Here is a 27,704-nt window from a genome sequence, read left to right as displayed (position 1 = left end):
TTGTTTTTTTTTAAGTAATTGATTTATCTTTTTATTGAAAAGTTTTTTTTTTTTTTTTGATTGAATAATAAAGACACAAATCTACCTCCATATTTCTTCCCTTTAACTCCTATTTCTCACAGTTAAATAGTAGTGCAGTGAGTCAGCTACGGTGGCCGGAATGGGACATATTCAGGAGGATTAATGTCGACCCGGACAAACTGCAGCAGGACCTGAGACACACCGGCTTTACTGTAAATGATCAACAATGATGGAACTTTCATATCAATCTATGAAAGTAGCTCATCAAGCCCGGGAAGCCGTGAGTGACTCTTTGTGTTTGTATGTTTGTGTTTCCATTGATTTGATGGTAGTTGGTTGATGTGTCATCTCAGACCAAACCTGCAGTTTTAGTCACAACTTTGAGTGAAGAAGTGAATTATAAACCACGTAATGACGTCAGTCTGTCACTGGTTTATTCTCACATGTAGAAGTTTTTTTTTTTTTAAATTTATTTATTTATTTCGTTTAGTCCAAGCTATGGGAGTTTGTTGTGCTCAGTGGTGCTCAGTGTCCCGGATGTTCGGCGTCTTTTGGTTGCTTAGTTACCAAGGAGCGTGTTTGGTGTACTGTCGCCCTCTGCTGGAGATTACCAAAAACAGCGCTGATACTTTTAAACAAATTAAAGAAGAAAAAAAGGCTTTAGCAAAGAAATAGATTAGTGTAATAATTAATGCAACTGATGAAGCATTGTACTGAAAGTAATTATACTGCATTTTAGGATAAATACTCCATTATTTGCAGGGAAAACTCAACAAGCTCATTAACAACAATTATTTTCATTGCAAATAGTTGAAATTATTCAAATGAAGATTGAGAAACTACTGTTTGAGTCTTAAATTACATTTCCCTGATAGTCACACACACAGAAAGGGTTATTTAATTTGAGTTTCAGCGTCTCGTTCATGGACAGACTGCAATGCAGAATGCACACCTCCTCTTTAATAGATACTGGCTGAGTGATCCTGATCATGGAACCATAGTTAGTCACATTTTATAGGTGCTAGAGAAGCAGCTCAAAGAGCTGAACATAGGGATTTACAGATTTTATCAAACTGATCCACAATCAGTATATTAATCCGCATCTCCACCAAATTTAATGGAATCAACTGTGAATTATGATCTATCTTTGATAACATTTCCACTGTTCAGTGGTTTTGTCGTAATCATGTTAACAGATAAATACATAATTATGAATAAATTAGCCTTACCTGATTTACTGCCACAAAGAGAACTGCTCAGAGAAGGAGAAACAAAGATTTTTCAAATATTTGTCAATAAAGATACATCAACAACATCCCCTTATCAAAATAGTTTCTTTTTATTATGTTGTAAGAGAAAACTTTAAAGGTTTTCACTATAAGAAATGTTTTGAGTGTTAAACATTGATTTAACCTGATATTCAATTATATTATTGCTGATTTCACATTTTTACTGCTAATTTTAATGTTCTGATTTTTAAACTGTTTATTGTTTTCTGTTGCACTATTGTAATTATTCAAAGCACATTGAATTGCCTTGCGTATGAAATGCACTATACAAATACATTGGCCTTGCCTTGATTATTATTCTATTTGATTTAGCAAAGAATAGAGCAATGACAAAAACATTGTTTTTTTTATGAATGACAGTTTGGTTTTAAACTATATGAAAAAATTAAAAAAAAAATAAACAATTCCCTGAATAAGTAACTTATGATTGACAAGTAGGGGTGTCCCGAGCAGATACTGATATCAGATATAGGTCCAATATCGGCCAGAAAACATTATGGGATTTTATCGGACTGCATCTAAAATCTTCGATATATATTATATTTATTCAATTGTAGAATACTGTAGATATTATGTTGAAGGTTAACATTTAAGTAACCAATTAAAGCCTGGACAACGCGTCAACGTTATCGATGAAGTACGTTGACGCAAAATGTGCGCGCCGATACAACGTTCAACCAAAACAAAGATGGCGGCGCTGGAGAATAACTAACGCAAGTGGCTCCTCCGAGTTTCAAAAGTGCAAGGCAGTGAAGGCACGCACCGTTTGTCGAAGATAGCTGTTTCTCGTAATCCTCGTCCTTTATCCCGGATTTGACCAGATGGCAGCGCGGCGACGGGACAAGAAGGAAACGCCCGCCGTGGCAGCAGCAGCAGCAGCTGCATGTGCTTACGTGCGATATGAAAGAACACATTTACATACCACTGTGATACCCTAGTAGTCCATCCTGATTTGTAAATTAAACACAATGTATGATTTCTGTACACATAGGCATCTATTGGAGTTTTTCCTTTGCAGTCTGGTTTTATTTTTCCCTTTAACTTCCTTAAAGACAGCACACACGCGCGCATGCACGCCCACACACGCACGCACACAGGTAAAAGGAAAGTTTATTTTAATGCTACTTTTGACTCTGAATGCATTATTTTGTACTTTTATATTTTTACTTGAACTTTATTTTGGAATTTTGAGTTTAGATATGTAAATCAACATGTATGAATTACTTTTAGTCAATTAATGGGGAGATAATCGATAACCGAGTCGAGCTGTAAAAATGAATCGTTAGATTAATCGATTAGGGATGTAACGATTAATCGTAAGGCAGTTAAAAATCGATTAATAGGTATCACGGTTGATATCGATTTTCTGAAAATTGAATCGCAGTACTTCAAGTGTAGGCGGCGGGCGGAGTCTGCTAATACTTTCTTTCTGGCTGCCTTCTACTCTTAAATATGCTAATAAATGATTCATTACCCCTTCAGCACCGAAAGAATATCTGTAATATTACTTGAATATATGTAAAAGTCACATTTTTCTATTAGCTCTGTCTGCTAGCATAGCTTCCCTTCTTCACTGCAAGATATCTGCATGCCAACCGACCACTGTTTCCAGCGCCCTCTGCTGGTCCAAACAAATATGACGTAAATCAGTGCAATCACGTTTTTTTTTTCTTTTTCTTTAAAGTCCAATTGTTAAGGCACAAAATACATTTTCAGTTGCACTTTTAAAAGAAAAAGAACTATGATGCAGTTTTGCATTGTTTATTATAGAACCAGAATTCAAATTAATAGGCTTCATTTTCATTTGTATTATTCCTTTATTTATTTCATTCAAGATTTATTTTTAGTTAAATTGCATTGTTTTGAATAGTTTATCAAGAAATTCTTTTGACAATGAAAAATAAAAGGAAAATAATACAGTATTTTCTAGTTTTTTTCCCAAAAAAAAAATTTGTCTACAGTCCCATTTTGTAAAATAAACCGTGAGAGAATCGTATCGTGGACCCAGTATCGTGAATCGAATCGTATCGGGAGTTGAGTGAATCGTCACATCCCTATAATCGATGCATCAAAAAAATAATCACTAGGTTAATCGTTTAAAAATTAATCGTTTATCCCAGCCCTATAACCAATTGATTAATAATAAATGGGTCAGTTTTTCCCATGTTGCTGACTATTGTTCGCTGTTTGAGTAAAGTCACTTGACCAAGACTTTTCTAACATTCCACATTACAAAATAAGTAATAAAAGGATGTATGATTCGTGCAGTTATCGTATCGGATCGAGATCGGAACTGAAAAAGTTGTATCGGGACATCCCTATTGACAAGACTGTCAAAAAATTTTGCATTTTAAGAATATAAAAAAAACCAAGTGTAACTTGTAAATGCCAAATACAAGCATGAATGATGTTTGCATCTTTCACAACTCTCTCTTTTTGTTTTCTTTGTCTAACAGGATGAGCTGAAGACTGAGAGGAGGAAGAAGAACCTGCTCATACTCATCTACCACCACCTGCTGGGACAGGGGTGAGTATACATTACTGAGAACAACACACCAAACGTACATAATGAAAGACAGCAGCGCTCGTAGATAACTCTTGCATGTTTCCAATCCAAACCTTTGCTTTATGTTCGTTCCACAGCTACGTAGCAGCAGCTCTGGCCTTGGACCAGGAGACAAATGGCGGCATGAGAAGATTCGAGGTCTGTGACAACATCGATCTGGAGATGGTGCTGATGGAATACGAGAGCTATCACTTTGTCAAATTCCAGAGGTTTCCTAAACTCATTCGCAGAGGAACAGAAGCAGGTGCAGTGCAGAGGAACACGAATGTCACACTGAACGACGGCAAACAAATGAGTGCATTTCTATTTTATTTTCAAGGTGAAGGAAGAAGAAATGGACTGAAAAAGTGAGTTTGACTGATTTCTATAAATACTGGAAGAATCGTCTTATTTCATGGTGATAAAAAAAAATGTGTTAAAAGTTAGTCATTCCTGACAGTTTAGTTCTGCTTCTTTCCTGAGGATTCCGTGTTCCGTCGGTAAACCACTTCCCAAAATCTGCTCGGCCTCCAGCCCACAGTGTGGAAACTCAGCCAAGAAGACAAACCCCAGTTTGCCTCCAAACGTACGGCACTGAACCCACAACCTCTCACCAGTCCAGCTGAATTATGACAGAAAGGACTTTAATCATCTGATCGTTTCTCCAGGAGAATGTTTACCCTGTTTCTCCAGAGTCTGCAGAGTTTGGCCTCAATGTCTCCTCCTGCAGAAACGGATCAGCAGGAGAAGCAGCGATGAACAAGAAGGTAAAGAGAAATACATTAAATGTAACAAATGTACGTAAATAAAACTTGTATTACACAGTTTAAAGGTGCAGTCCGCAACCCTCAGATCCCTCTCTCCCCCTCCCACCCCACTGCTCTCTTGCCCTGCCTCCAAACTTTCCAAAGTCCCTCCCTCAGAGGAGCTAACAAGCAAACATTAGTCCGACAGCAACATCACAGTAGTATAACATGCACTGTTAAAGCATATTACTGCAGCGCTTCTCTCTCTCTTAATGTGCACACACCTCAGCAGCAGCAGCAACAACACAGTGTAACTTACAGCAGCCACACAGAGGCTGCTGCACGCACATGAACACATGCACCACAGAGTTCTAGTGTAGCAATTATAAATCAAACATAATGTAAATCAAGCAGTAGTAAATACTTAGAAGCAGAAAAGTCACCAATTCCATCTTCTACTCCTCCAGACCATACACTGACCAAACTTGCTATTTATAAACTCATTAAAAACAACAGAAATCACTCAAACAATAATATGACAGTACATGAATGCATATGTTTTTCATCTTTCTTTTGATTTATATTCATGAGTAGCTACAAAAAGTTAAGTAAACATAGAAATAGTAAGTTTCAATGGCTGTGGAAAGACAAAGGAACAGAAAATATAAAGTTTAATTAAATTCAATTAAATTCAACTTTATTTGTATAGTGCAATTTACAACAAAGTCATCTCAATGCGCTTATCAAAATATAAAATTCATAATAAAAAAGAAAAAAACCCAACAAGATCTACATGAACAAGCATTTAGCGACAGTGGGAAGAAACAACTCACCGCCCCGTTACTATAAAATGCACTTTTACAAATGTACGACTTCAAATTGTACTAAATGTAAACATGTCCTGGTTTTGTTCTTAATAAAAGTGGCAGGAAGCAGCACAGAAATACAGGTTTCAGGTTTGGCGCTGCACAATTCCAGCGCAATACGTTATAGTTTTTTTTCTTACAAGAGAGTGGAGGCAGACATGGTAACAGGTGGCCAGAAATGGTCCAAAAGTTGCCAAATTGTGGCAAGAAAAGAGTGTAAAGTCACTAAAATGGGGGCAAAAGCAGTCATGAGTGTCTAAAAAATGGGCAAATAAAGAGGAACCAAGTGGTATGTAATGGCAAAAGATAGCTTTAATGGGCAAAATGTGGCAAACAATAGTGAAAAAGGGCAAAAATGTGGAACAAAAAGAGGTAAAATGTAACATTTTGGTATTTATTGGGCGAAACTTAGCTTATCTGGATGAAAAGTGGCCAAAAAAATTTGAAAAATGGACAAAAATTGGATTAAAGTGTCAAAAAACCTGAGAAAATTGACAAAAAATAAGGAAGAATTGGTATTTATTGGGTTAAAGTTTTCTGGGGGAACAATAATTCAAATGAAGACACAAAGAGCCACATGTTGAGCATCACTGACTTCATAACAACTTCTACATGGTGTAGCAATATAGTGGGCTGGTCTGGGCACAAAATACCAGGGCTGAATTTTTATCCCAGTCCACCGTGACCACCAGCATTATTTTAAAGGTGAAAGTCTGCTATCTGACTCTGAATGGGAATAATAAGAGATATGTGTTTAAAACAGGTGAGTGAAGCTAAAGGTTCCAACACAGGCATCAACGCCGACCACGTGGTGAGTACGGTACACTGAACACAAGAGTCTGACTATGTGATTTATGATGCGATTCATTCTTTTTTTTTTATATATCTGCAGGAACGGCTGCTCAAGCCTCTCAGTGGTTTGTCTGGGATGAGTGGAGAGATGAGAGAACTGGCTGCCATCATTAGCAGGGTAACACACACACACACACACACACACACACACACACGTCATAATAAAGTTAAACTCTCGTCTCTGGTGGGGGGTTGCATTGCATGTTCTCCGTTTAATGTATATCAGGTTAGTTAGAGCTCCTACAGCAGGTTTCCAGGACAACAGGATTTTATTGGTTTTCCCTCTGAATCTATCAGTATTGAATAATTTTGTTGACAAAAAATGCAATCGACAAACATTATGACAAATTTTTTTTAAAGTGACAATAACAATAATAATAATTAAAAAAAAAAAAACGTGAACGAAAACGATGTCACGCCACGGTATATAGATATTTTCATAATATTAATAAAAACAAAACTATAATTTCATCATATGGGACAAAATCTAATCAGAACTCAGGTGATCATGTGGTCTTATATGTATTGATCACATCAATTTTGTCTGTGTGTGTATTTACAAACAGTAATATCATCCTCTATCAGGTTGATCAATGGTAATTCAATCTTTAAAAAAATGCATCAATTCTTATGCTTTGTGTTTTAGTCAACTAAACAGATTTAGTTGACTAAAACCTTATTTTAATTAATTTAGTTGACAAAAACTAAACCAGTGTTTTTCAATTTTGGGGTTGGGACCCCATGTGGGGTCGCCTGGAGTTTAAATGGGGTCGTCTGAAATGTCTAGTAATTGATTGAAAAAACCTAAATGTTGTAATTATTCTTTTTCGAATCAAAACACAATCTTAAACAACTTCTACTATACTTCTAAATATAGTTATTATTATTATTATTACACAGTTAAAAATATATCTGAGCTGGCACAACTTGTCACATGGCTACTCTGTATTTGTAATACAGTACAACAAACATAATCAAAAAGTAATTCTAAAAAAATAATTAAAAAAAATGTCTTTAGCGTCGCTGGAAAGTCTTGATATCAAAATGGGGTCATGATCCAAAAAAGGTTGGGAACCATTGATCAAGATTATAACAGAAAAATAGTCCTGATGACTATATTTTGAATAAAACCAAGTTGTATTTTAGTCAAAAGACTATGACTAAAACAAAACAAACAATTGTTGTCCAAATGAACACTGTGTGTAATGTACAAGCAATTAGCTCAATGTGGTGTTTTCTGTATGTTTCTATTAATGTGGAGTAATGATAATAAAATGCTTCCTGGTAGGCCTGGGCAAAAAATATCGATTCAATAGATAAAGACTATTTTTATTTTTGCAAATTCGAGTTTTAATTTTTTATTTATTATTTCCCACCAGTGTTTTTTCAGACTTTTTCGCGTTCCGTCCTTGTGGGTTACCTTAGCGCGATGTGAGCCGGCCCCCCTTTTTTTTTCTTTACAATTGTTTACCCTTTGAGTATACAGGCTATATGTGTGCCACAGGCATGTTTAATTTTTCATTCACACTATGCTGAGATGCTAAGGGAAGAGTTTATTATTATTTTTATTGTAATGTTATATGTTATAAAATATGTAGTTATATGATTTCTTAATCAGAAAATTGAAGCTACTGTGAAGTTGCTGTTGCACTTTTGCTTAAACCTGGATTAAAGCTTGAAATAGTTGAATGACAGACCCTCATTTACTTTTTAGGGATTGTTCTATGCATTTTAACTCTTGAGGACAATCACAGCAATAAAGTTGCACTTTTGACAATATATCTGATGTCTGCAGTCATTTTTAAATGCATTGAAAAAAAAAAATTGAAAATCGAATCGAAACTCAAACTTTGCTTTTAAAAAATCGGAGATTTTTCTTTCAGGCAAAATCGCCCAGCCCTACTTCCTGGTTACATCTATGACAAACTGTGTTTAATTTTCAACAGGAATCATTCAAATCTTCATCTTTACCACAAACAGCTATGTGGCAACATGTGGCCACTAGAGGGCGCAGTAAAGCTTTGTATTAAAATCATCTTACACTGTCCCATTAATAAAGGCCCAGTTTCCATCCATTTCCCTTATATCATGTCTTATTCCAAAGGACACCTGTTTACACACACACACCTAATGGCACCTGGACGTGTGTGTCCATGCATCCCTCACTCTGTGCTCCGTGTGTGTGTGTGTGTGTGTGTGTGTTCACTCCTAAAGGACATCTATTTGCACAGCCCCAACGTACGGTGGGAGGACATCATTGGTCTGGAGGATGCAAAGCGATTAGTCAAAGAGGCCGTCGTTTATCCCATTAAGGTACGGCCTTCAGCCCACCACGCTGGTATTTCAGCGCCGGTCGCCCGTCTTCGATTCTGAATACATCTCCTTTAAGGGGCTTAAAGAGAAGGAGGCCATTGGGGTCAGGCTAGTCTATTAGAGTGACATTAAATCCATATCTGGGATATTATGGAATCACACATACATAGATGGATAGATGGACAGGAACACACACACACACACACACAGAGAGAATACACACTTCTATCATCATCATCGCCCAGACCTTTCACATGGAGATGATGACAAGACACCATCGTGTCTGCATCCTCTTGGCATTTAAAGACGAAGATGAGGACTGATGTGTCTTATCTTTTTGGCCTCGGCTTTTATTGAATAACAAGCTCTCCTTCCACATCTCCCCAATCTGACTCGTGTCTCCATTATTATTCATTGTGTGGGGTTTAAGGTCACTGAGGTGATCGGTTTGCTACAAGAATCCAGACTCATTTGTAGTATTTGCTATTTGTGCACAGTTCAGCTGCAAACTTGTCCCATTATAAACTGAACAGTGTGAATAGAATTATATATTTACATTTGTAAATCTGCCCAAACCTTTTCCGTCCTCTAAATCAGACATGGGCAACAGGCAGCCCCCGAAGTAAACGTACAACATGACAGAAAAATACACAAAACAAAAGCAAGAATACATTACAACAATGCAGAGAAATACAGTAAAAGACAAGAAAAACACAGAAAATACAACAAAAATGAACAAAGCAACACACACATTTACTCCAAATAACACAAAACAACAAAGATACACAAAATGGTTTAAAATATATATATACAAAATTACAAACAATATTAACAAAAGTACACAAAAGATTAAAAAAAACACAAAAAACATTATTACGCGAACCCAACACTAACAAACAACAGAAATACACAAAAAATTACACAAAAAAAAATGCAAAAAGACAACACAAATACACAAAAGGACAACAGAAATGAACAAAATGCCTCATAACAAGCAATACAACAACATAAAAAGAATGGCAGAAAAACACACATTAATTATTAAAACTCTTTATTGTTTCCCGTGTGAATGCTCAGATTTGTCATTATTCTAAATGCTGACATGAATGTTGATAATGTGGCCCTTTGATCAAATGTACACATTTTTGTGGCCCCTGCTGTGATGGAAGCTGTCCACCTCTGCTCTAAAATGGTCTGCTTTGACGTTCCACAGTATCCTCAGTTGTTTACAGGCATCTTGTCTCCATGGAAAGGTTTGCTGCTCTATGGTCCACCAGGTAAGGCCCGTCTTCCTCTTTAAATCCTAATTGTCTTTCTGAGACCTAACATTCTCTTGGGAAAACCGACCCAGGCACAGGTAAGACGCTGTTGGCTAAAGCCGTGGCGACAGAGTGTAAGACGACTTTCTTTAACATCTCGGCCTCCAGCATCGTCAGTAAGTGGAGAGGAGACTCAGAGAAGCTGGTCAGGGTACGTACGGTACTTATCGCGATGCTATAAACCGTAAAGAAAAGAATCTGATTACCTGTCCTGATTTTCTCGTGTTGTACGCAGGTGTTGTTCGAGCTGGCCAGATACCACGCCCCGTCCACCATCTTCCTGGATGAGTTGGAGTCAGTGATGGGTCAGCGAGGAACTGGCATGGGGTGAACAACACAACAACAGACACTCTAATCAATCCTTATAATGACACTAAACATAAGCATGTAAACATAAAAGTAATTTATATTATATATAATATATAGACATATGACGAAGATGAAAATGATTCCAGCAAGTTCATTTTGTTGTCTTTTTGAATAATATGTTAAAGTTTCATTTATTCAGACAACTTTTTTTTTTTTTTTTTTAGGAAACTTACTTTGATCTTCTGACATGTGTCAAAGACACATCAAAGCGGTCAGCGGATGCCTCTGAAGAAGACTGGCTGTTGACAGTCAAAACACGTCAGGAGATCAAAGTAAATTTCCTGAAAAACAGATGTCTGAATAAATGAAACCTTAACATTATATAGCAATCATTACTTCCTGCGCAAAATAAGAAATATTCTTCAACCTACGTTCTGCATAACACATCATACTTATCACAAAAACACATTCATTGCAGCCAAACCTACTTAAAACAGTTACGAAAAAACAGCGTTTTTACAAGATCTAAGCATTCTGTGTCACAGCTATGTATGAGTAATAAATCAAACCCTTTGGAAATGGGAAAATTCAGTGAATAATTATATTTTAATTAGATAGTGTCTCTTACCTCCACTGATTAGAAGCACTGCTGCAGTCTACTCCAAACACACAAAGATGGCGTCGCTTAGCCACGCCTCTTCACAGGCAATAAAACGTGTATGTATTTAATCATCAAGTATCATAGCCCGTTATTTTATCGGTTAATATTATCGGTGGAATAGCAGATACTTCATTTTAAAGCCAATATCGGCCGATACCGGGCGGAAAATATCGTGCATCACATGGCAAAATATATCTGTGCATTAAAGCAAGTGATAAAGACTGATGTGTGTGTTGTTGTTAGAGGTGAACACGAGGGAAGCCGCAGAATGAAGACGGAGCTACTGGTTCAAATGGACGGACTGGCCCGATCAGACGACCTGGTGTTTGTCCTCGCCGCCTCCAACTTGCCATGGTAACGAGGAAGAATGTTGGTCATGATACATATAAAGAAGAATCCCTTTGACCATAAATGTCAAACTTAAGGCCTGCGGGCCAAGTTCGGCCCGTCAGAGCATCTGGTTCAGCCCACGGGAAGATTTTGTTTAAAGTTAAAAAATACAGCAAAAACAGGACGATCATATAGGTTCTAGATCAAATACGATGGGGGTTCCAGTAGTACATTATTTACAGTAATATTAAATCACAATTATTTAAAAAAAAAAAAAAACTGGAAAATTCTCGCAAATTCACAGATAAATTCTGATAAATTACAATGCAAAATTCTAGAAAATGAGTTGCAGAGTCAAGGAATTTTGACCAATTGCTTAACGTTGAGGATTTTTTTTAAATTTGTGCTTTTTCCTTCACAAAAAACAAAAATTTGCATTTGGTTCAACTCATTTGAGGTCAATGTCGTATGTGGCCCTTGAACTAAAAAGAGTTTAACATTCCTGCCTTTGACTATTTGTATTTACAACAAGAATGCAGCTAACATACAATGAATACAATGGAATCTTCCTGCTCCTCTTTTAATTGTTGTGATCTTGTTAGTTTTTACAATAAAACAGAAAATCCTCTGTACAAATGGATCACTGCAGACTTAAAACCTGTCCTCTCACCTTCCTTCAGGGAACTGGACCACGCCATGCTGCGGAGGCTGGAGAAGAGGATCCTGGTCAGCCTTCCATCAACGCCAGCTCGCCAAGCCATGATCTCTCATTGGCTGCCTCCTCTGGGCTGCACTGGAGGGGTGGAGCTACGAACTGTGCTGGAGTATGACATGCTGGCCAGGGTGTGTTAGCTTGGCTTAGGGCTGGGCAAAATGCCTGAAAAATGTATCAGAATATAACTGTTTCATATCAGTCAATCACTAATTATTGATTCTGGACCAGAAGAAAAAAGGACAAATTTAAATACCTTTATTTGAAACGTAATCTTTAACATTTACAATACTATGGAGAAAAAAAAAAAAAACAACTAAAAAATCTCAATTAAAAATATAAACTGTTCAATGTACGAATATAGACAATAAATAAATGCTTAAAGGTGCAGTCCGCAAGATCCCTCTCTCCCCCTCCCTCCCCGCTGCTCTCTTGCCCTGCCTCCAAACTTTCCAAAGTCCCTCCCTCAGAGGAGCTAACAAGCTAATGTCAGTCCGACAGCAACATCACAGTAATATAACACGCTCTGTTAAAAGCATATTACTGCAGCGCAGTCCCCGTGAGCAACAGCTGTCAGACAGTCCATCAAACACAATCCTGGCTCTGATTGGGTCTTTTTGCTTGGTCGCGGTGCATTCTGGCAATCTGCCAAAGTCTGCAGGAACAGCAGGAGGGACTCAATGAACCTTTTTTTTACGTTTGATGTAAAGCTGTTCTTACATAGTGACTGCTTGAGCAATAATGACAAAAAGTCACTTTTAAATGAGTTGCAGACTGCACCTTTAATCAAACAAAATGTGCAACACATTTTGTAAATAATTAATCAGTACAACATCTAACGAACAACTGACATGAAACAAATTGGCCCATTTCCAGTCAACCATTCCTCTGCCTACATCTCCCAGAATGCCTTGGCTATAGTTGTGGGTCGGGGGTTGTTTCATGGTTTTTTTCTAACCGAGTTCAGTGAAATTATCGAACATTCTGTCTCACACATATTTCCTATTTGATATTGATTACATCTCTATCGCAATATATATCATGATTTTATCACCTAGGCCTCGCTTAGCTTTGGTGTTTAGCTTTATTTAACCAGGATAATCTCATTTAGATTAAGAATATATTTTTCTTTGTTCTCTTTTCGCTTAACTCTGTTAGGTCTTCTGTGACTAATTCTCAGTGAACACCTTCATAAATCAACTAATATAAAAAAAAAAAAAAAACTAAAATCCTATTTATAGCAATTATAGTCAAATTGTTTTTCATGTATCATATTTTTGATTGTTTTATTTGATATTATTTTAAATACGGGAGTGTGTTTGGGTCTGTCGTCTCATCTTCTTGCATTTTGTGCGTGTATGTGTGCCTGTGTGTGTGTGTGTGTGTGTGTGTGTGTGTGTGTGTGTGTGTGTGTGTGTTAGGAGACAGAGGGCTACTCTGGCTCTGACATCAGACTGGTGTGTAAAGAAGCTGCTATGAGACCAGTTCGCAAGATCTTTGACGCACTGGAGTCACATCAGGATGGTAACGCACACACAAACAAACAAACACAAAAACACACACGCACATTCAGACATTCCTCACACGATCTGCTCCTGTATTTGGGAGGCTGTAGCCATCACCTCAGTGCCTCCCTCTGCTCCCTCAGAGACAAAGATGCCCGCCATCGAGCTGGAAACTGTAACAACTGCAGATTTCTTGGATGTGATCACACACACCAAACCCTCGGCGCGCACCCTGATGGACAGATACGTAGAGTGGGAGAGGGAGTACGAGTCTGTCTGACCAAGAAACAAAAAAAAAAACACTGCTTTCACACAAACATCATCTGGAGGCTGCAAGATCATCAAAATGTGGTTTTATAACATGTGATTTCACTGTACATCAAACAAAGAAAAACTGTGACATTCTAAACCTCACAAACTGTAACTCTGAGGCCAAAGTATTGATGCTTGTATAATAAAAAAAAACTATACAGTATACAGTGAAATAAATAAGACGATAACTAACGAGTTTTAATTTTTGATTAAAGATGCTGATGTGAGCTGTTCTTGTGAAATCTACTTCAGCACTTTATGTCCATTGTTTTCACATTTTCAGCTTTTGGACGATTAAAATGTATTTATTTATTTATTTAGGACAAACAACAATTTAATACCTCAATAACTAAAATATACAATAATGCAAAAATAATCCCTAAACTCCCAATCTACAGCTGTGAAAGGCGTGTTTTCTCATGTCATATGTGTTCCCAACATCCAATTAAAGGAGGCTTGGAGTGTCATGTGATTCAGAGCAGATTCTGCAGGATGTGCTCAACAGCATCAGGGAAACTGTTGCACGTGAGGTGAGGAGGGGGGGTGATTTTATCCTCGTCTCCGTCTCTGTATTTCCCTGAAATGGGACAGAGCAGAGGGAGGGGAGATAATCATCAGGAACCTACTGAAGGATGACAGGAAGTAGAAACCTTTAGTAGCTGCTACTGCTACATCAATGCATTTGATCACAACATATTAGTTGATTAGTTGACAAAAACTATGACAAATTAATTACTTGACCAACACCAATTAATGAAGTCTTAAAGGGGCGGTATTATGAAAAAATCACTTTCTAATGGTTTTGCTACAGTGATATACATCCCTTTAGCCTCATTCAGAGGGTCAAAGTTGAAAAAGTTCTGTTTCCTCCCTCCCTTGTTATTCCACATTTTGTAAAAACTCAGCTCCAAACAGCCGAGTTGGATTTTTCTTGCTACTTGATGTCACCTAGAAAAAACTCCTCCTCCTGACAATCCTGGCTCCTCCTACCCTATAAGAATGTGAGCTCCTCCCTCTCAAACTGTCTCACAGCTAAAACAAACACTTAATATAGAATAAATGTTGTACTTTATTGTCATATATGTAAAGCTACATACACAAAATGTGTTCTCTGCATTTAACCCCTCCCTGAGGAGCTGTGGGCAGCAACAATAGCACCAGGAGCAGTTCCACTTTTAGTATCCGTTATATCGCCTAGTATCGCCTTTGACTTGATCTGACGTGTTTGTGCCACAATGCGACTCAGCGGTTGGACAAAACTAATGATTATCACCGTAAATGCACTATTCCTCTAGTTAATAGAGATGAGGAGGAGAAGAAAGTGACTTAGCAGCGTAACACTGATGAGTGTTTGAATCAGCTGAATGACTCCGCTGCTGCTGCTGTGAAAAACACAGCCTGAAGCACTGAGACAGACTCACAATCACAATAGCCGCTTCAATAGCCATGTATGTGTTTTACTGGAACGTGCCGTTTTTTGGATGAAAACAATAACAACAGTGTGTAGATAGCATGAAGAAAATTTTTTGGTGATCACTGATCACCCTCGCAAGAGTGAGGCATGAAGCCTGCGTCTATAGACACGCTCACTCATGAATATGCATGAAGGTCCGAAAACGGCCTGTTAAAAGAAGCGTCATGAAATTGACTTTTCAGAGGGCTAAAATTCCAGAAAACAGGTGAGTTTGGGAAAATAAATCTCAAATACTATGTTGTTGGAGTTCTTAGAACAAATGGAGATGAGTGAAAAATAGCATAATACTGGACTTTTAAAATAACGACAGTGTATTAGGGCCACATTAAAATAAAATAAAAGAGTGGTCACTACGAGATTTATGGCGTACTATTTTGAGAATAAAGTTGTAATTTTATGAGAATCAAGTTGTATTTCAATCAAATCGTAATTTTATGAGATTGTCATAATATTTCAAAATTAAAGTTGGAATATTTTGAGAATAAAATTGTGATTTGTGTCATAATATTTAAAAATTAAAATGAGAATAATTCTAGAATGAAATTATAATTTTACTAGATTCAAGTTATAAAATTTCAAGATTAAAGTCGTAATATTTCAAGAATAAAGTTGTAATTTTATGAGAATAAAATTGAAATACAAACTCTTGTCTACGTTGCGGTCACTCGTGAAGCATTTAGTGAGATTATATTTCTCTTTAGGTTTCACACATGGTAAAATACTGAGCCTTTTGGCCCATAATCACCACACTGTTTTCAGTTTGAGGATTTGAAAGCAACTTTGCAGACGTTTGCGTTTGTTCCGACGAAAGAACGAGACTGATTTGGAGCAAACAGCCTCTTTTGTGGAAGAAGAACTCGACGCAAGTGGTCGACTTCAGGGCTATTGGTGTTATGTTGCGTTCATTTCAACAGGGAATTCTGAGCGTTATACCATTTATCTCATAAAATTATGACTATTTTCAAAATAATACAACTTTAAACTCAAAATATTACAACTTTATTTTCAAAATATTACAACTTTATTCACAAATAATTACAACTTTAATCTCATAGAGCTCAGATTTCTTTTGATTTTATTTCAATGTGGTCCTAATATGCCGTCGTATAAAATAAACTGACTTTAGAGATATCTTAATTCCTATTACCTGTATTTGTGAAACTCAATTATTGTGTCTTTAAGTTTCACTGTGTGTAAAGTGACTAACGACATGTTTTCCAACTCACCTGTGCGGACCAGAATACCCAGCATGCCTGCATTTTGGGCCCCGCCCACATCATCTCTGGCATCCTGTGGGTACACATGACAAATAAAGATACACACATTTGCACATCTAGTGTAAAAAAAAAGATTTGAAATATATACAGTATATAAATACTTCATTAATTATTTTTTCTTCTAAAAGTCACTGTAAACATTTAGGAAATGTTTATTACACACTGTTTTTCCACTCTGGGATGATGGTTTTGGTGGTTTTACAGCACAGAACATGTGAGCTAGTTTTATTTAAGGACAACATTTTGGATGCAGTAGCATTTGAACTGCATTTTCATATTCTATGGTTTTTAATGTGCATTGTTCCTTTTATTAATAGATTATTAAGAGATCTACTCAAACATGATAGATAGACGGAAACATAAGACTGAAGTGAAAATTAGTAAGTAGCACATTAGTCGTATACTTACATCTCCAATCATAACAGCATGACTAGGGCTACACCCTAAATCAGACAGAGCCTGAACCAAGAGGAAAAGGCACCGTTAGAGGTGAAAGAATAAGAATAAAACTAATATTTCTGATGAAACAAATTGCAAACCTGTGTAAAGAATGTCTTCTCAGGCTTTCCCACGACAGTTGCTTTGCAGTCTGTGGCGTATTCCAGTCCTGCTACAAAAGGCCCGGGTCCGAGAGCTAAACCGTCTCTACGCTTATAGTAGCGAGATTTATGGATGGCGATGAAAGAAGCTCCATCCAGGATCATTCTAAAGAAACAAAACAAAACACACTTTGTATAGAAGAATATAGCACAAGTACACAGACATACAGTAAGTGCTAATAATAATAATAATACATTTTATTTACGGGCGCCTTTCAAAATACCCAAGGACACGTTACAAGTAGGGTTAAAAATAACAACAATAAAAACATACAATTACAAAGCAGCAAATATAAAACATAAAAATGAGAGACTTAAAAAGGAGGTAATGAACAGATTTACATAAAAACTAATTTTAAAACAGAAGTTTTGCAGTGAAGTGGATGGAAATCAAGGTGAGTAGGCTTGTATGAACACATGGCTTTTAAGACGTGGAGGGAGTTCCAGAGGTGGGGGGCAGAACGGCTGAAGGCTCTGGACCCCATGGTGGTCATGCGGTCATAGGTGTTGTAATTGTCTAAAGGCTGGGATACACTGTGCGATTTTTTTTTCAATCGTTACACTCTGCTCCAGCTCAAACTGTGCGACTCATGTGCAGAGGCCGAATGTGCGCAGCTCACGATTCATGTTCTCACACTGTACGTACCGACACTCTGACACAATCTGACTCCTCACACTGTACGTTCATACACGTCATGGTGGGGTCTTGTTTCCGGAAATGCATCGTACAAATTAGAAGAAGAAGAAGAACTCTGAAGCGTCGCTATTAAAACAGACAAAGAAGAAAAACCCGGAAGTGGAGAGACACTCGCAAATCTAAGCAAAAAGAGCTTTAAAAAGAAAAGAGGGCGATGTGATGGACCAGTAGCTGGCTGGACAGATGTGGGCAGTACAGTCCGTCAATGTTACAGCGGTCCTACGGTGTTCACGCATGCGCAGTGTCAGAGTTTAAGGTAAGCCGGTCCGTGGCACTGCTTAAACTGTGAGATACCCTCACGAAGAGCGATTGGATTTCAAACATGTTTGATTTTCTTACAACCATATGATTGCTGATCGGAAGCTGGTCGTGAGGTGTTAATCGCTTCTCGTGACCCCATGTATACTACACGATGCACGACACACAATCTAGCAGAGAAAAAAATAGACGTTTGAGTCAAAAATCGGCTCAAAATGGGCCAAAAATCGCACATTGTATGCCTGCCTTAAGTGAGCTTGTGTTAAAACAGGGGTGTCCAATTCCGGTCCTCGAGGGCCACTATCCAGCATGTTTTAGATGTTTCCCTCTTCCAAAACAACTGATTCAAATGATTAGGATCGTTATCAGGCTTCTGCAGAGCTGGATGAGGAGTTGATCATTTGAATCAGGTGTGTTGGAAGAGAGAAACATCTAAAACATGCTGGATAGTGGCCCTCGAGGACCGGAATTGGACACCCCTGTGTTAAAATGTAGTGAGAGTGGTGTCACCTGAAGGCTTTGTTGAGTGTTTGGTAGTTGAAGTGTTCAGGAGCGAGTCCAATGACCACTGCGTTTGGTTCTGACGTGTTAATGCCTGAGTGAAGAGGTAAAAGAGAAAAAAAATGTTCTGTAATAACCAGTCAATACAAAAGTTCAGTTTGTTATTGATGCTGAACTACAGTCTTAACATTATGACCACAGTCATCATCATCATCATCATCATCATCATCAATCACAATGACAACACAAGTGCCTCAGAGCTTCTTTAGGCCTTCAGCTCCTGATGCTGAGTATGTAGTGATAGATCACATAAGAAAGTATGGAAAGAGTGAGAACATGAGAAATACCTGGATGTATACTATATCAGAGCATTTTCTAAGTATGCACGGTGAGCATACTACTCGTACTCAACAAACCCATGATGCATTGCGAGCGGAATGTAAAATTGTCCTGTGACCGGTGTGACGGACCGAGTTTCCCTCTTACTGAGATCACTTATGAACATGAAAATGCATCTACAGCGGGGAGAAGAAGCTCCCTTTATATATTCGATATATATAGATATTCTACTTTGTCACTTTCTCACTTAAAATGTTTTTAGAACTTTCAAAAGTGGAGATTTTTAGACTCGGTGTGCTCCCGGTTTCTGTCATTATGGGAACAAAATGCATCTTGGGAAACTTCATACTTCATTGGGAACGATCATCATCCTAATCATACTAACCATACGTATAGTATATAGTAGACAGTATATACTCAATAAGTTTGTCGTACATAGCACGTAGTATGACATTTTGATCACAGCCTTAGTCATAGCTCATTGAAAACATGCTGGAGGAGTATAATTATACAGCTGGACAGTGCATGTTCATAGAAAAAAAGTGAGAATGTTGACAATAAAACCAGAGCAAGAATGAATAAAATTATTTAACGACTTAAAAAAAGACAAATGTTATTTTAATCAAATCGGATGTCTCTCAATGCTGCCTCTCGCTTAGCGTTAAAAGCTGAAAGGTTAACCCTAAATAAATAAAGACCTCCTCAGTTCCGTCAGTTGTATTTTAGCTCACATTTATTTTTAGCTACCCCGCTAACCTTTTTATTTTAGCCCTATCCCAAACCCTAACCCAGGAAATACCCTAAAATGTTGATTTTTGTCAGATATGTATTTCTAAAGGTGGAATTTGCTGTGTTAAATATGTCAAAATGAAAAAATGTATATGTCAGAAGTGGGATTAGAATCCTTGTGAGTGCGGCGCTTTAGACACTTGAAAACTCAGACACATTACACTTACGTAGAAAAGGTCCGGAAACATCCCCATATGGCTATGGCTCAGTTTAACGTATCTCTAGACACTTTCATAAATAAACTCCAGTTTAATCGTTTGATTTCAAATTATATATATATAGTTTTTTAATGTCATTATCCCCTCGAAGTTTAACATAAACAATAAGCTCCAATATTTTTTTTTACTCATACAGTATATGTTGAAACTCGTATAAATGTGTCAACAATAAATATATGTATGCTTTTATCTGGCCACAATTGGTTATTTCTCAGTAACAACATAGTGTTTTTAACAGTGTTTAATAGTGTTTGACCTGTGAAGTCCTCCAGTGCGCTGTCCTCCACCAGCAACAATGGCCGCTGCTGCTTCTCCTCCAACAAACTCCGTGCTGCGCTCAGAGACGTGAAGATCTCGTTCTCCTGCAGAGCAGAGATTTTAACGCTCAGTTCAGGAAACAAAGGTGCTTATCTTCAATGATCTCCCCACTCCATCACGTCAGTGCAAAGACGTAATCTTTATTCATCTGAACGTAACAATAGGGAGCACAAATGAAACGTAACAATATGGAGCACAAACAAAGTCGTTTTGCCACCTGGAGGTTGAAGTTGAGACGTTGCAGTCGTTCCAGTAAGCTCCTCTTGCTCTCTTTGGTTGTGTTGGTCACAAACTTCACAGCCACAGGTGCTTGTCTTAACCTTAAAACACAACATTAATATTTTTAAAAAAAAATCCCAAATCATGTCAATCGATACAAGCAAAACAAACGTGAATAATATGGGCGTATACTTTTTAGCTGGTGATAATATCGACTGCTATAAATATTCTCCATCGTTTCTTTTTTTATGATAAATCCTAAAACCAAAATGATTTAATGACAGCTGTGTAAATAATAAAAAGAAAATTTAAAAGAATAGTTGAAACATTTCCATTTAAACAGTGAATAAGACATTTAAACTTCTCAAATATATTTATGGGTCAACAATGTGACGCTTACACCTGCTTTACAATCCATCTGCATTCATTTAGGTTTAAAAAGGGTAAAACAACTTTAAAAGTTGACTTATTTGTAACTTTTGCTGTTAGTTAAACTGTAAAAATATCATGTGGTGCAGCTAATAATAGCAATAAATGTTATTACAGATTAGATAAGGCTGTGAGCTACGTTTAAGAGTGGGATTGTGATGCCATACAATAAAATATGGGATCATTACCGGTACTTACAAAAAATAAAATTACAGAAATTAAAAACAATAACTAACACTTTGTTTCCAAACACTTTAAATATTAAAGAACTCGGAAGTAAAATGTAGATACTGTATATTGAGGAAATTTTCCAATATTAAGTGTAATCACGGTCACCACATGATATTTTTAAGACTATAAATACCTCATTAAGATGTAAAAAAAAATTATTAATTTACATTTTTATCTGTTTTGGATTGTGATTTTCTTTTTTTTATTGGCCTATTAAAAATCTTTAAGCGCCATTGACCAATTAATCAAAAGTCCCTAATAATTTACCATGCAAAAGTGTACTAAACTTAAATAAAATTTAAAAAAAACTTGAAAAATGCATTGATATAGACACAATACCAAAAATCATAGCTCAATTTTTTTTTTGCATTTCACACATATTTTCTGAAAATATATATACTTGTTAAGATGCTTTTTTTTGTTGTTGATCATAAAAATGTTTATATATTTTAGGCTGTTGCTATTGGTCCGGTGTCACGGAGTTTACCTCCGTACTGAGATTATAACATAACATAATCCAATAAACAAATAAAACACGTGTCCGTTCACTTTGAAAACAAAAATAAACAAAAATTAATTATTTGAATAATTTGCCGTGTTAAATATGTTAAACGAAGAAAAAAAAATGTCACAAGTGGGATTCGAACCCACATCAGCGGAAGGAAAAGTCCTTGAGTCTTGAAAACTGTTAAAATCTCAGTACGTGACTGCTGCGTACTGAGATGTACCCGTGCTGGGTTATACTGATTTAAAAAAATAAAGTTACATTACGTTAACTGTTTTTTACTGCATTGTATATTATATTCATGTTTTTTTGGAAAATAAATTATTTATTTTCGTATGGAGCTCCTTCTTGTCGGTGTCCGGTGATGGCGTGCCCTTCATCATGAAGAAGATTAACTTGTCTGTCATTTCTTTGTGGCGTTGGAACCTCTCCTGCCTCGTATATTGAGCAGTTGTACATTTTTGTAGAAGAAAAGAAGCTATCCAGCACTCGTCAAATAACATTAGCTTTGAACCTTAGCTTTGAAATCACATTTTTTATCTCAGCACGGCAGAAGTAGAAAAAAGCTAAGCGGAAGTAGCATAAATTCATTTTCCGGTAGTGCACATGCTCATAACCGATCTCAGACTGATGTGAACTCAGACCGTGACACCGGGAAGTATAAACACTATATATCGTATATTTTATCCAATTAGTGTAGGGACTTAAAATACTTTGTCGTCATTTGGGGGTAAAGTGGATGAGAATGTGTATTTGTAGGTGATTTTGTTTTGTCTCTACCTGTTGAGTGCATCCTGAGCTCCAGGCACTGCTGTGTCCTCTATATGTAGAGTTCCACTCAGGTCGATGAGCACAGCCTTCAGAGCCCGACGACCTGCCATGAGTTAGGCCTGAGGAGCGGAACAAATAAATAAATAAATAAATAACAGAAACCAAAAAATTAGAAATGTGTGTCTTTTTCACTGAAAGAAAGTCTTTTAATTATAGATTTTATGCTTTAAATGTTTTTGGTTGTTTTTTAATCTGGTGAAATTTGCCACAATAGCGCAATCTTCCTCCTACCGACATTGCTTCCTTTAGTATTGATCAATACCGCTATGGATACAATATCGGCATGAATAATACATGGTTTTATGACTTATTTTGTAGTGTGGAATGTTCGAAAAAGCTTGATCAGGTGATATTAGTAAACAGAGAATAACAGTCAGTAACGGTAGGTATTAGAAAAACTAACTCATTTATTATTAATGAATGGATAACATACATTTTAAACTTAAACATGAGAATATTTGACTATTAATCATTAAATTGAATAAAAGTAAATAGAAAATAAATTAGAAGACCCTAAAAATACCCTCAATAAATTCAATAAAAAACAATGTATATTACATCATAGATTTTAGATGCACCCTTAAAAAATCCCTGCCTCTCTCTGTGATGAACATGCACTGTCAAGCACAGTATTGCTATTAAATGTCATGTATTTAAAGAGTCCTGGTCAAAAACTAATAGTTTGTTCATTTTAGATGTATTTTAGAGGCATTTAAAGAAATGTAAAATAAACACATTAAATGATCAGCCAGAGGCTTTTGTGGAATTTCAGATAAAGCATAAAAGCCTCTTGGTCAGCAGCAGGTTCTGATTATACGTAAACATGACCTCTGTCGGCTGTAAATGGAGCTTTACTTTGCTCTGATAATAATTTATTATCACACAGATTAGAATTCTAAATCACTACAGTGACGTTGATCAGATTACTGTGTTGTTCAATGCTACATGAGGACAAACAGAGCAGATTATTGCTCAATGGTGGATTACTGCCTGAGAAACGGCTTCAGCGATTCTTATGGAATTTGATCCCAGGCAATGATTCCCTATTATTTAGACATGCTTGGATTTCTGTCATGTAGTTATCAATGTGAGGGTACAGTAAAATGCATGTAATGCCCACTTAACAACATAAAAAGCACATTTATTCTCTTTTTTTTGGCAGTTTATGAGATTCCTGCTATTAGTTGGGATTATAAACATTTTAGTTACGTGATCTGAGCTGTGGAATTTATAAGATTAAGGGTTTGTTATTCAACAACTTAAAATGCTCCCCGCGATGACATAATTGTACTTTGCAATTGAAAATTGTTCTCGTAGGAGTCCTTGTTATTTTTCTTCCGCAAATCCTTTGTCATGGAATTCGTCCTAGGCTATTAATGCAGCACTAATGACACGTATGTCATCTCATAGGGGCAATGTGAAGGATGTGCAGTCGACCTTTTTTGGTGCCAAAATGTCAAGGTCAATGTCAAGGTTGAGTCAAGTGTCAAAAAACAAAATGTTCCATATCTCTACAAATATTTATCGTACATGTTTGACGCTTACATTTCTGAAAATATCATCTCAAGTGGAGTATTTTATTTCTTTGGACCAAAACTGTACGACCTACCAGTAAAAAGATCGGTAGGGGTCAAAGTTCAAGACGTCACAATAAAAACTTTTTCCCCCTATAACTTGGCCCCAAATTGAGATCTAGTGCTCAGATTGGTACCATTGAACAACATTTCCTTTCAATGTGTGACCTTGACTTTTGCTTAAGGTCATATTTAAGGTCGAGGTCAGTCTTCTGTTTTACCTGCATTATTACTTTCAATTGAATTAGTAAAAAAGAACAAAATTGTCAACAAATCCAGATACAGGTTGTCATTTTTGCCAATTTTTTTCAATTTTCAATTGCCAAATACGTATTTGCCTTGCAAAAACAGGTCTTGCCGAGTTGGATTATGTTTTGTTTAAAAACGTCACTTTAATCAAGTTGAAACGTTCAACATATGTAGGATTTTTTGTTGTTTTTTGCAAATTTGTTGCTGCAGGATGAATAAAAAAGATGCACTCTGTATATTGGCCAGGGCTCTATAAATCAATTGAAGTCAATGTAAACTTCTTTCTTTCTTTTTCTCTTCAGACACATCTCAAACGGCGCTAAATGATTTAAAGAAGTGATAAATTCACAAAAATCAAAACAAGGCATTACCTATTGCTTCTATATTTGTGCAGTAATGTATCAGGTCTGTTTTGGCCAGCTGTGTGATACAGGAAATTAAGGACTCGCCTTAAAAAATAACTTTCTCAGAGAAATTTTATGAATAAAGTTCAAGTAAAATATTGTTTCAATACTTTAACACTCTAAAATTTTATAAAATTACCACAACACAGGTAAATGCACCCATTTTATGTTTTCCACTTTGTAAGAACAACAACAACTTGTTCAGTACACATCAATAGGAGTGTGACGACATCGATACGGCAATATATTGCGATATTTTTTTCGCACGATCGATTATCGATATGCTCGCGTCAAGTATCATTTTTCTTTTCCAAAACCGTTTCTGCTTTTTCACTAAAATGTGCAGGTACGTCTTCACAGAAATGTTGTCACTGTTTGTTGAAGGAACCAATATATTGTTTACTGGAGTATTGCACTATAATGGTGTCACTGGTCAGAAAAACCCTATTTTTTGTTTACAGAAAGCACTATTTACTATTTATACTTATTAGACACTTTTCAATTTATTGTCTTTCAGAGATATAAAATAAAAATTGTATTTTTTCACCTAATCTTTTTTTTCTCTTGTTAAGTCATAGATTATCGTGGATTGATTTCTGACCGATATATCGATAATCACAGTATCGTCATATCGTGAGATAATCGTTATCGTGAGCTTTGTATCACGTATCATGTCGTATCGTGAGGTACCCAGAAGTTCCCACTCCTACAAACCAATGCACTAAAATGATAAATGGGTGGGTTTGGTGTGGAGAAACGTCTCTAACATCTAATAGGAAAGCTACAGGAGACTACACTACTAGGCCTTCTCGTTCAACTACAGTGCCTGACCTAAAAATGTGCTTTTGAAAATTTGTCAAATAATCCCATTAATTAACTAAACACTTCAAAATAGGGGTGATATATCGATAGCTTTGATTAAAAGCAACTATCCCAATATTTTTGACAATATAATAAAACTAAAACAAGAAAACCCAAACTGCTATTACTCTGTTTACAAGAAGAAAAAAAAATTAAAAAACTGAAAATCTCATCTAATTTTATTATTTATAAATTATAATCTAGTTTTGCATGAATAAACTGAATGTATTTTCCTTTAAAGTATATAATGCAATCTCAAAGTTTATTTTTTAAATAATAATAAAACAATACCACGACCACTTTGACAAAAAAGCTATTATTATTTATTTTTTTTCACCTTTGTGCGCCAATAATTAAGAGCAAATGTTTTGAATTTTTATATATATATGAAAATAATTCAATTTACTCAGGCTTTGCACTTATTATTATAAAGTTGTTTTGGCCCTAAGTTAAGAGAGCAGTGCCGACAGTGTTCCCTGAACAGTTTGGGAGCATTTCATTAAACTATGGAAACACATATTATTCGTTTCCGTTATTGCTACTTTGTTAATTTTCTCAAATTGTGAAGACACAAGAAAAAAATAAAATAAAATAAATATGAAGGGTGAAACAGCTAAATAAATCGAAAATAATCAGAATTCCACACCAACCTGTGAACGCAGCAGTGTGTACGTCTTCTTCTACGGTTTATTTTCTTCGCTCTTCTTCTTCGTCTTCTTCTTCTTCTTCTTCTGCGCATTTTTCTAGCTCGGTGCTGCCCCTCCCGTTTCATGACGTAAATACTTCTACTTCCTAAGGTAATTCTTTATTTCTTTTCGTTAATTTATTATTAGATGTAAAATTATTTTTCATATCATTCGCTCTAGATTATGAATTCCAATCACTTCCTCTGCTTATGACATTGTATTATATTCCCTCTCATTTATGAAACATAATCAGTTAAGAGGGTTACCCTTAATCACCTAATCACACATTAGAATAATAAAAAAATAAATAAAATAAACATATGTGTCTCATCACACTAACAACCAGCAGATGTATCACATTAGTGGGTCTTTTAGGCTCTCACATTTTAATATGGAGTGAGGTATTAGTATAAAAAAAGCCCTCTTTGCGCATGATGCCAGACAGCCTGATTAAATCCTCTTTTCATTTTCATTATACCCCACAGGGTGAATAACACGGCTGTTTGTGCAGGTTTCATTTGTGCACAAATATTTTTCATATGTGGAACTGACAAAAACATGATGTTTGATAATATATCTACTGCTGGGACTTTAAATTGTTAAAATCAGTAATGTATTTTTAAATCACTTTAAAATGGCACAGCTTCTATGAATTCAATTTTCTTTTATAGTTTAAATTTGTGACAATTTGTTTCATTTTTGTCGAGTAATAATTTTGAACATTTCTAAAAAAAAAAAATAAATAAATCAGCAGTGTACAAAATGCCAAATTTTCCACAATTTTCAACATTTGGCATCCCCATCCATCAGTAGCAGCACATGAAGTCAATGTATTTCCTTGTATGATCATTATTATCAATAACCCAGAGCCATTAAATAAAAAAAATCACTATGGAAAATCATAATTAATTATGAGTTAGTAAATTCATAATTATGAGTTAGTAAATTCATAATTATGAGTTAGTAAATTCATAATTATGAGTTAGTACATTCATAATTATGAGTTAGTAAATTCATCATTATGAGAAAGAAAGTCATTATGAGATAGAAAGTCATAAATGTGATAAATAGTCATAATTATGAGAAAGAAAGTCACAATTATGAGATAGAAAGTCATAATTAAAATAAATAGTCATATTATGATCAATAGTCATAACTATAATAAAGTCATAACTATAATAAAGTCATAATTATGATAAATATAATATTTATGATCATAAAGTCACTATTATGAGACAGAAAGTAATAATTATGAAAAAATATTGCATAAATATGTGATTTTTAAAAAAAAAAAAAATAGGTATTTATTTACTTCCACTATTTTCTACAAATATGTACCATGTGTTGAATTCTAAGAACTGAATAAACAGCCAAAATATATGTTTAGAATTAACTGTTATTCAAAGTGTATAAACTGCAGCAAATGCTCAGTTTGTATCTCATAATTATGAGTTTGTAGCTCATA

At 36.0% G+C, this 27,704-nt stretch overlaps 2 protein-coding genes and 1 long non-coding RNA gene across 4 annotated transcripts; 1 reads left to right on the top strand and 2 right to left on the bottom strand.

Annotated features, from left to right (window-relative positions):
* The first annotated feature begins 166 nt into the window (after window positions 1–166).
* katnal2 (katanin p60 subunit A-like 2) lies at window positions 167–13,960 on the top strand. Of its 2 annotated transcripts, XM_028463136.1 has the most exons (16): window positions 167–301; window positions 3,767–3,837; window positions 3,954–4,120; window positions 4,196–4,223; window positions 4,339–4,441; window positions 4,524–4,622; window positions 6,231–6,278; window positions 6,360–6,437; window positions 8,534–8,632; window positions 9,846–9,909; window positions 9,984–10,102; window positions 10,187–10,278; window positions 11,165–11,275; window positions 11,932–12,094; window positions 13,385–13,487; window positions 13,612–13,960. In XM_028463136.1, exons 1-16 carry the CDS (start codon window positions 248–250, stop codon window positions 13,746–13,748), a joined length of 1,536 nt encoding a protein of 511 aa, XP_028318937.1. In that variant the 5' UTR covers window positions 167–247; the 3' UTR covers window positions 13,749–13,960. The 2 variants fall into 2 exon arrangements, with proteins under 2 accessions (XP_028318937.1, XP_028318938.1); XM_028463137.1 differs by lacking the exons at window positions 6,231–6,278; window positions 6,360–6,437.
* On the bottom strand, window positions 3,975–10,553 carry LOC114473487 (uncharacterized). Its single transcript, XR_003675253.1, has 3 exons — window positions 10,494–10,553; window positions 10,158–10,268; window positions 3,975–4,579 (listed from the first exon to the last, which is right to left on the bottom strand). It is a non-coding gene; the product is annotated as an uncharacterized LOC114473487 (long non-coding RNA).
* hdhd2 (haloacid dehalogenase-like hydrolase domain containing 2) lies at window positions 13,806–26,286 on the bottom strand. The gene is made up of 9 exons (XM_028463138.1): window positions 26,204–26,286; window positions 22,415–22,524; window positions 20,468–20,570; window positions 20,189–20,294; window positions 18,596–18,680; window positions 17,071–17,236; window positions 16,940–16,990; window positions 16,481–16,544; window positions 13,806–14,357 (listed from the first exon to the last, which is right to left on the bottom strand). The coding sequence occupies exons 2-9, from the start codon at window positions 22,513–22,515 to the stop codon at window positions 14,254–14,256; spliced, it is 780 nt and encodes a 259-aa protein (XP_028318939.1). The 5' UTR covers window positions 22,516–22,524; window positions 26,204–26,286; the 3' UTR covers window positions 13,806–14,253.
* Between the last annotated feature and the right edge of the window lie 1,418 nt (window positions 26,287–27,704).

The sequence above is a fragment of the Gouania willdenowi genome, chromosome 12 (assembly GCF_900634775.1).
Source record: "Gouania willdenowi chromosome 12, fGouWil2.1, whole genome shotgun sequence".
Lineage (NCBI taxonomy): Eukaryota > Metazoa > Chordata > Actinopteri > Blenniiformes > Gobiesocidae > Gouania > Gouania willdenowi.
Note: the sequence above shows the minus strand (reverse complement) of the source record. Positions and strands in the feature narration are given on the sequence as shown.

Coding starts and splice junctions, on each gene's coding strand:
- hdhd2 (XM_028463138.1), bottom strand. CDS start 22,515: ATGGCAGGTCGTCGGGCTCTGAAGGCTGTGCTCATCGACCTGAGTGGA. Junction 20,295..20,467: donor GTCTCAACTTCAACCTCCAG/GTGGCAAAACGA, acceptor TCTGCTCTGCAG/GAGAACGAGATCTTCACGTC. Junction 16,991..17,070: donor AGAAGACATTCTTTACACAG/GTTTGCAATTTG, acceptor CTCTTGGTTCAG/GCTCTGTCTGATTTAGGGTG.
- katnal2 (XM_028463136.1), top strand. CDS start 248: ATGATGGAACTTTCATATCAATCTATGAAAGTAGCTCATCAAGCCCGG. Junction 4,442..4,523: donor ACCCCAGTTTGCCTCCAAAC/GTACGGCACTGA, acceptor TCGTTTCTCCAG/GAGAATGTTTACCCTGTTTC. Junction 12,095..13,384: donor AGTATGACATGCTGGCCAGG/GTGTGTTAGCTT, acceptor TGTGTGTGTTAG/GAGACAGAGGGCTACTCTGG.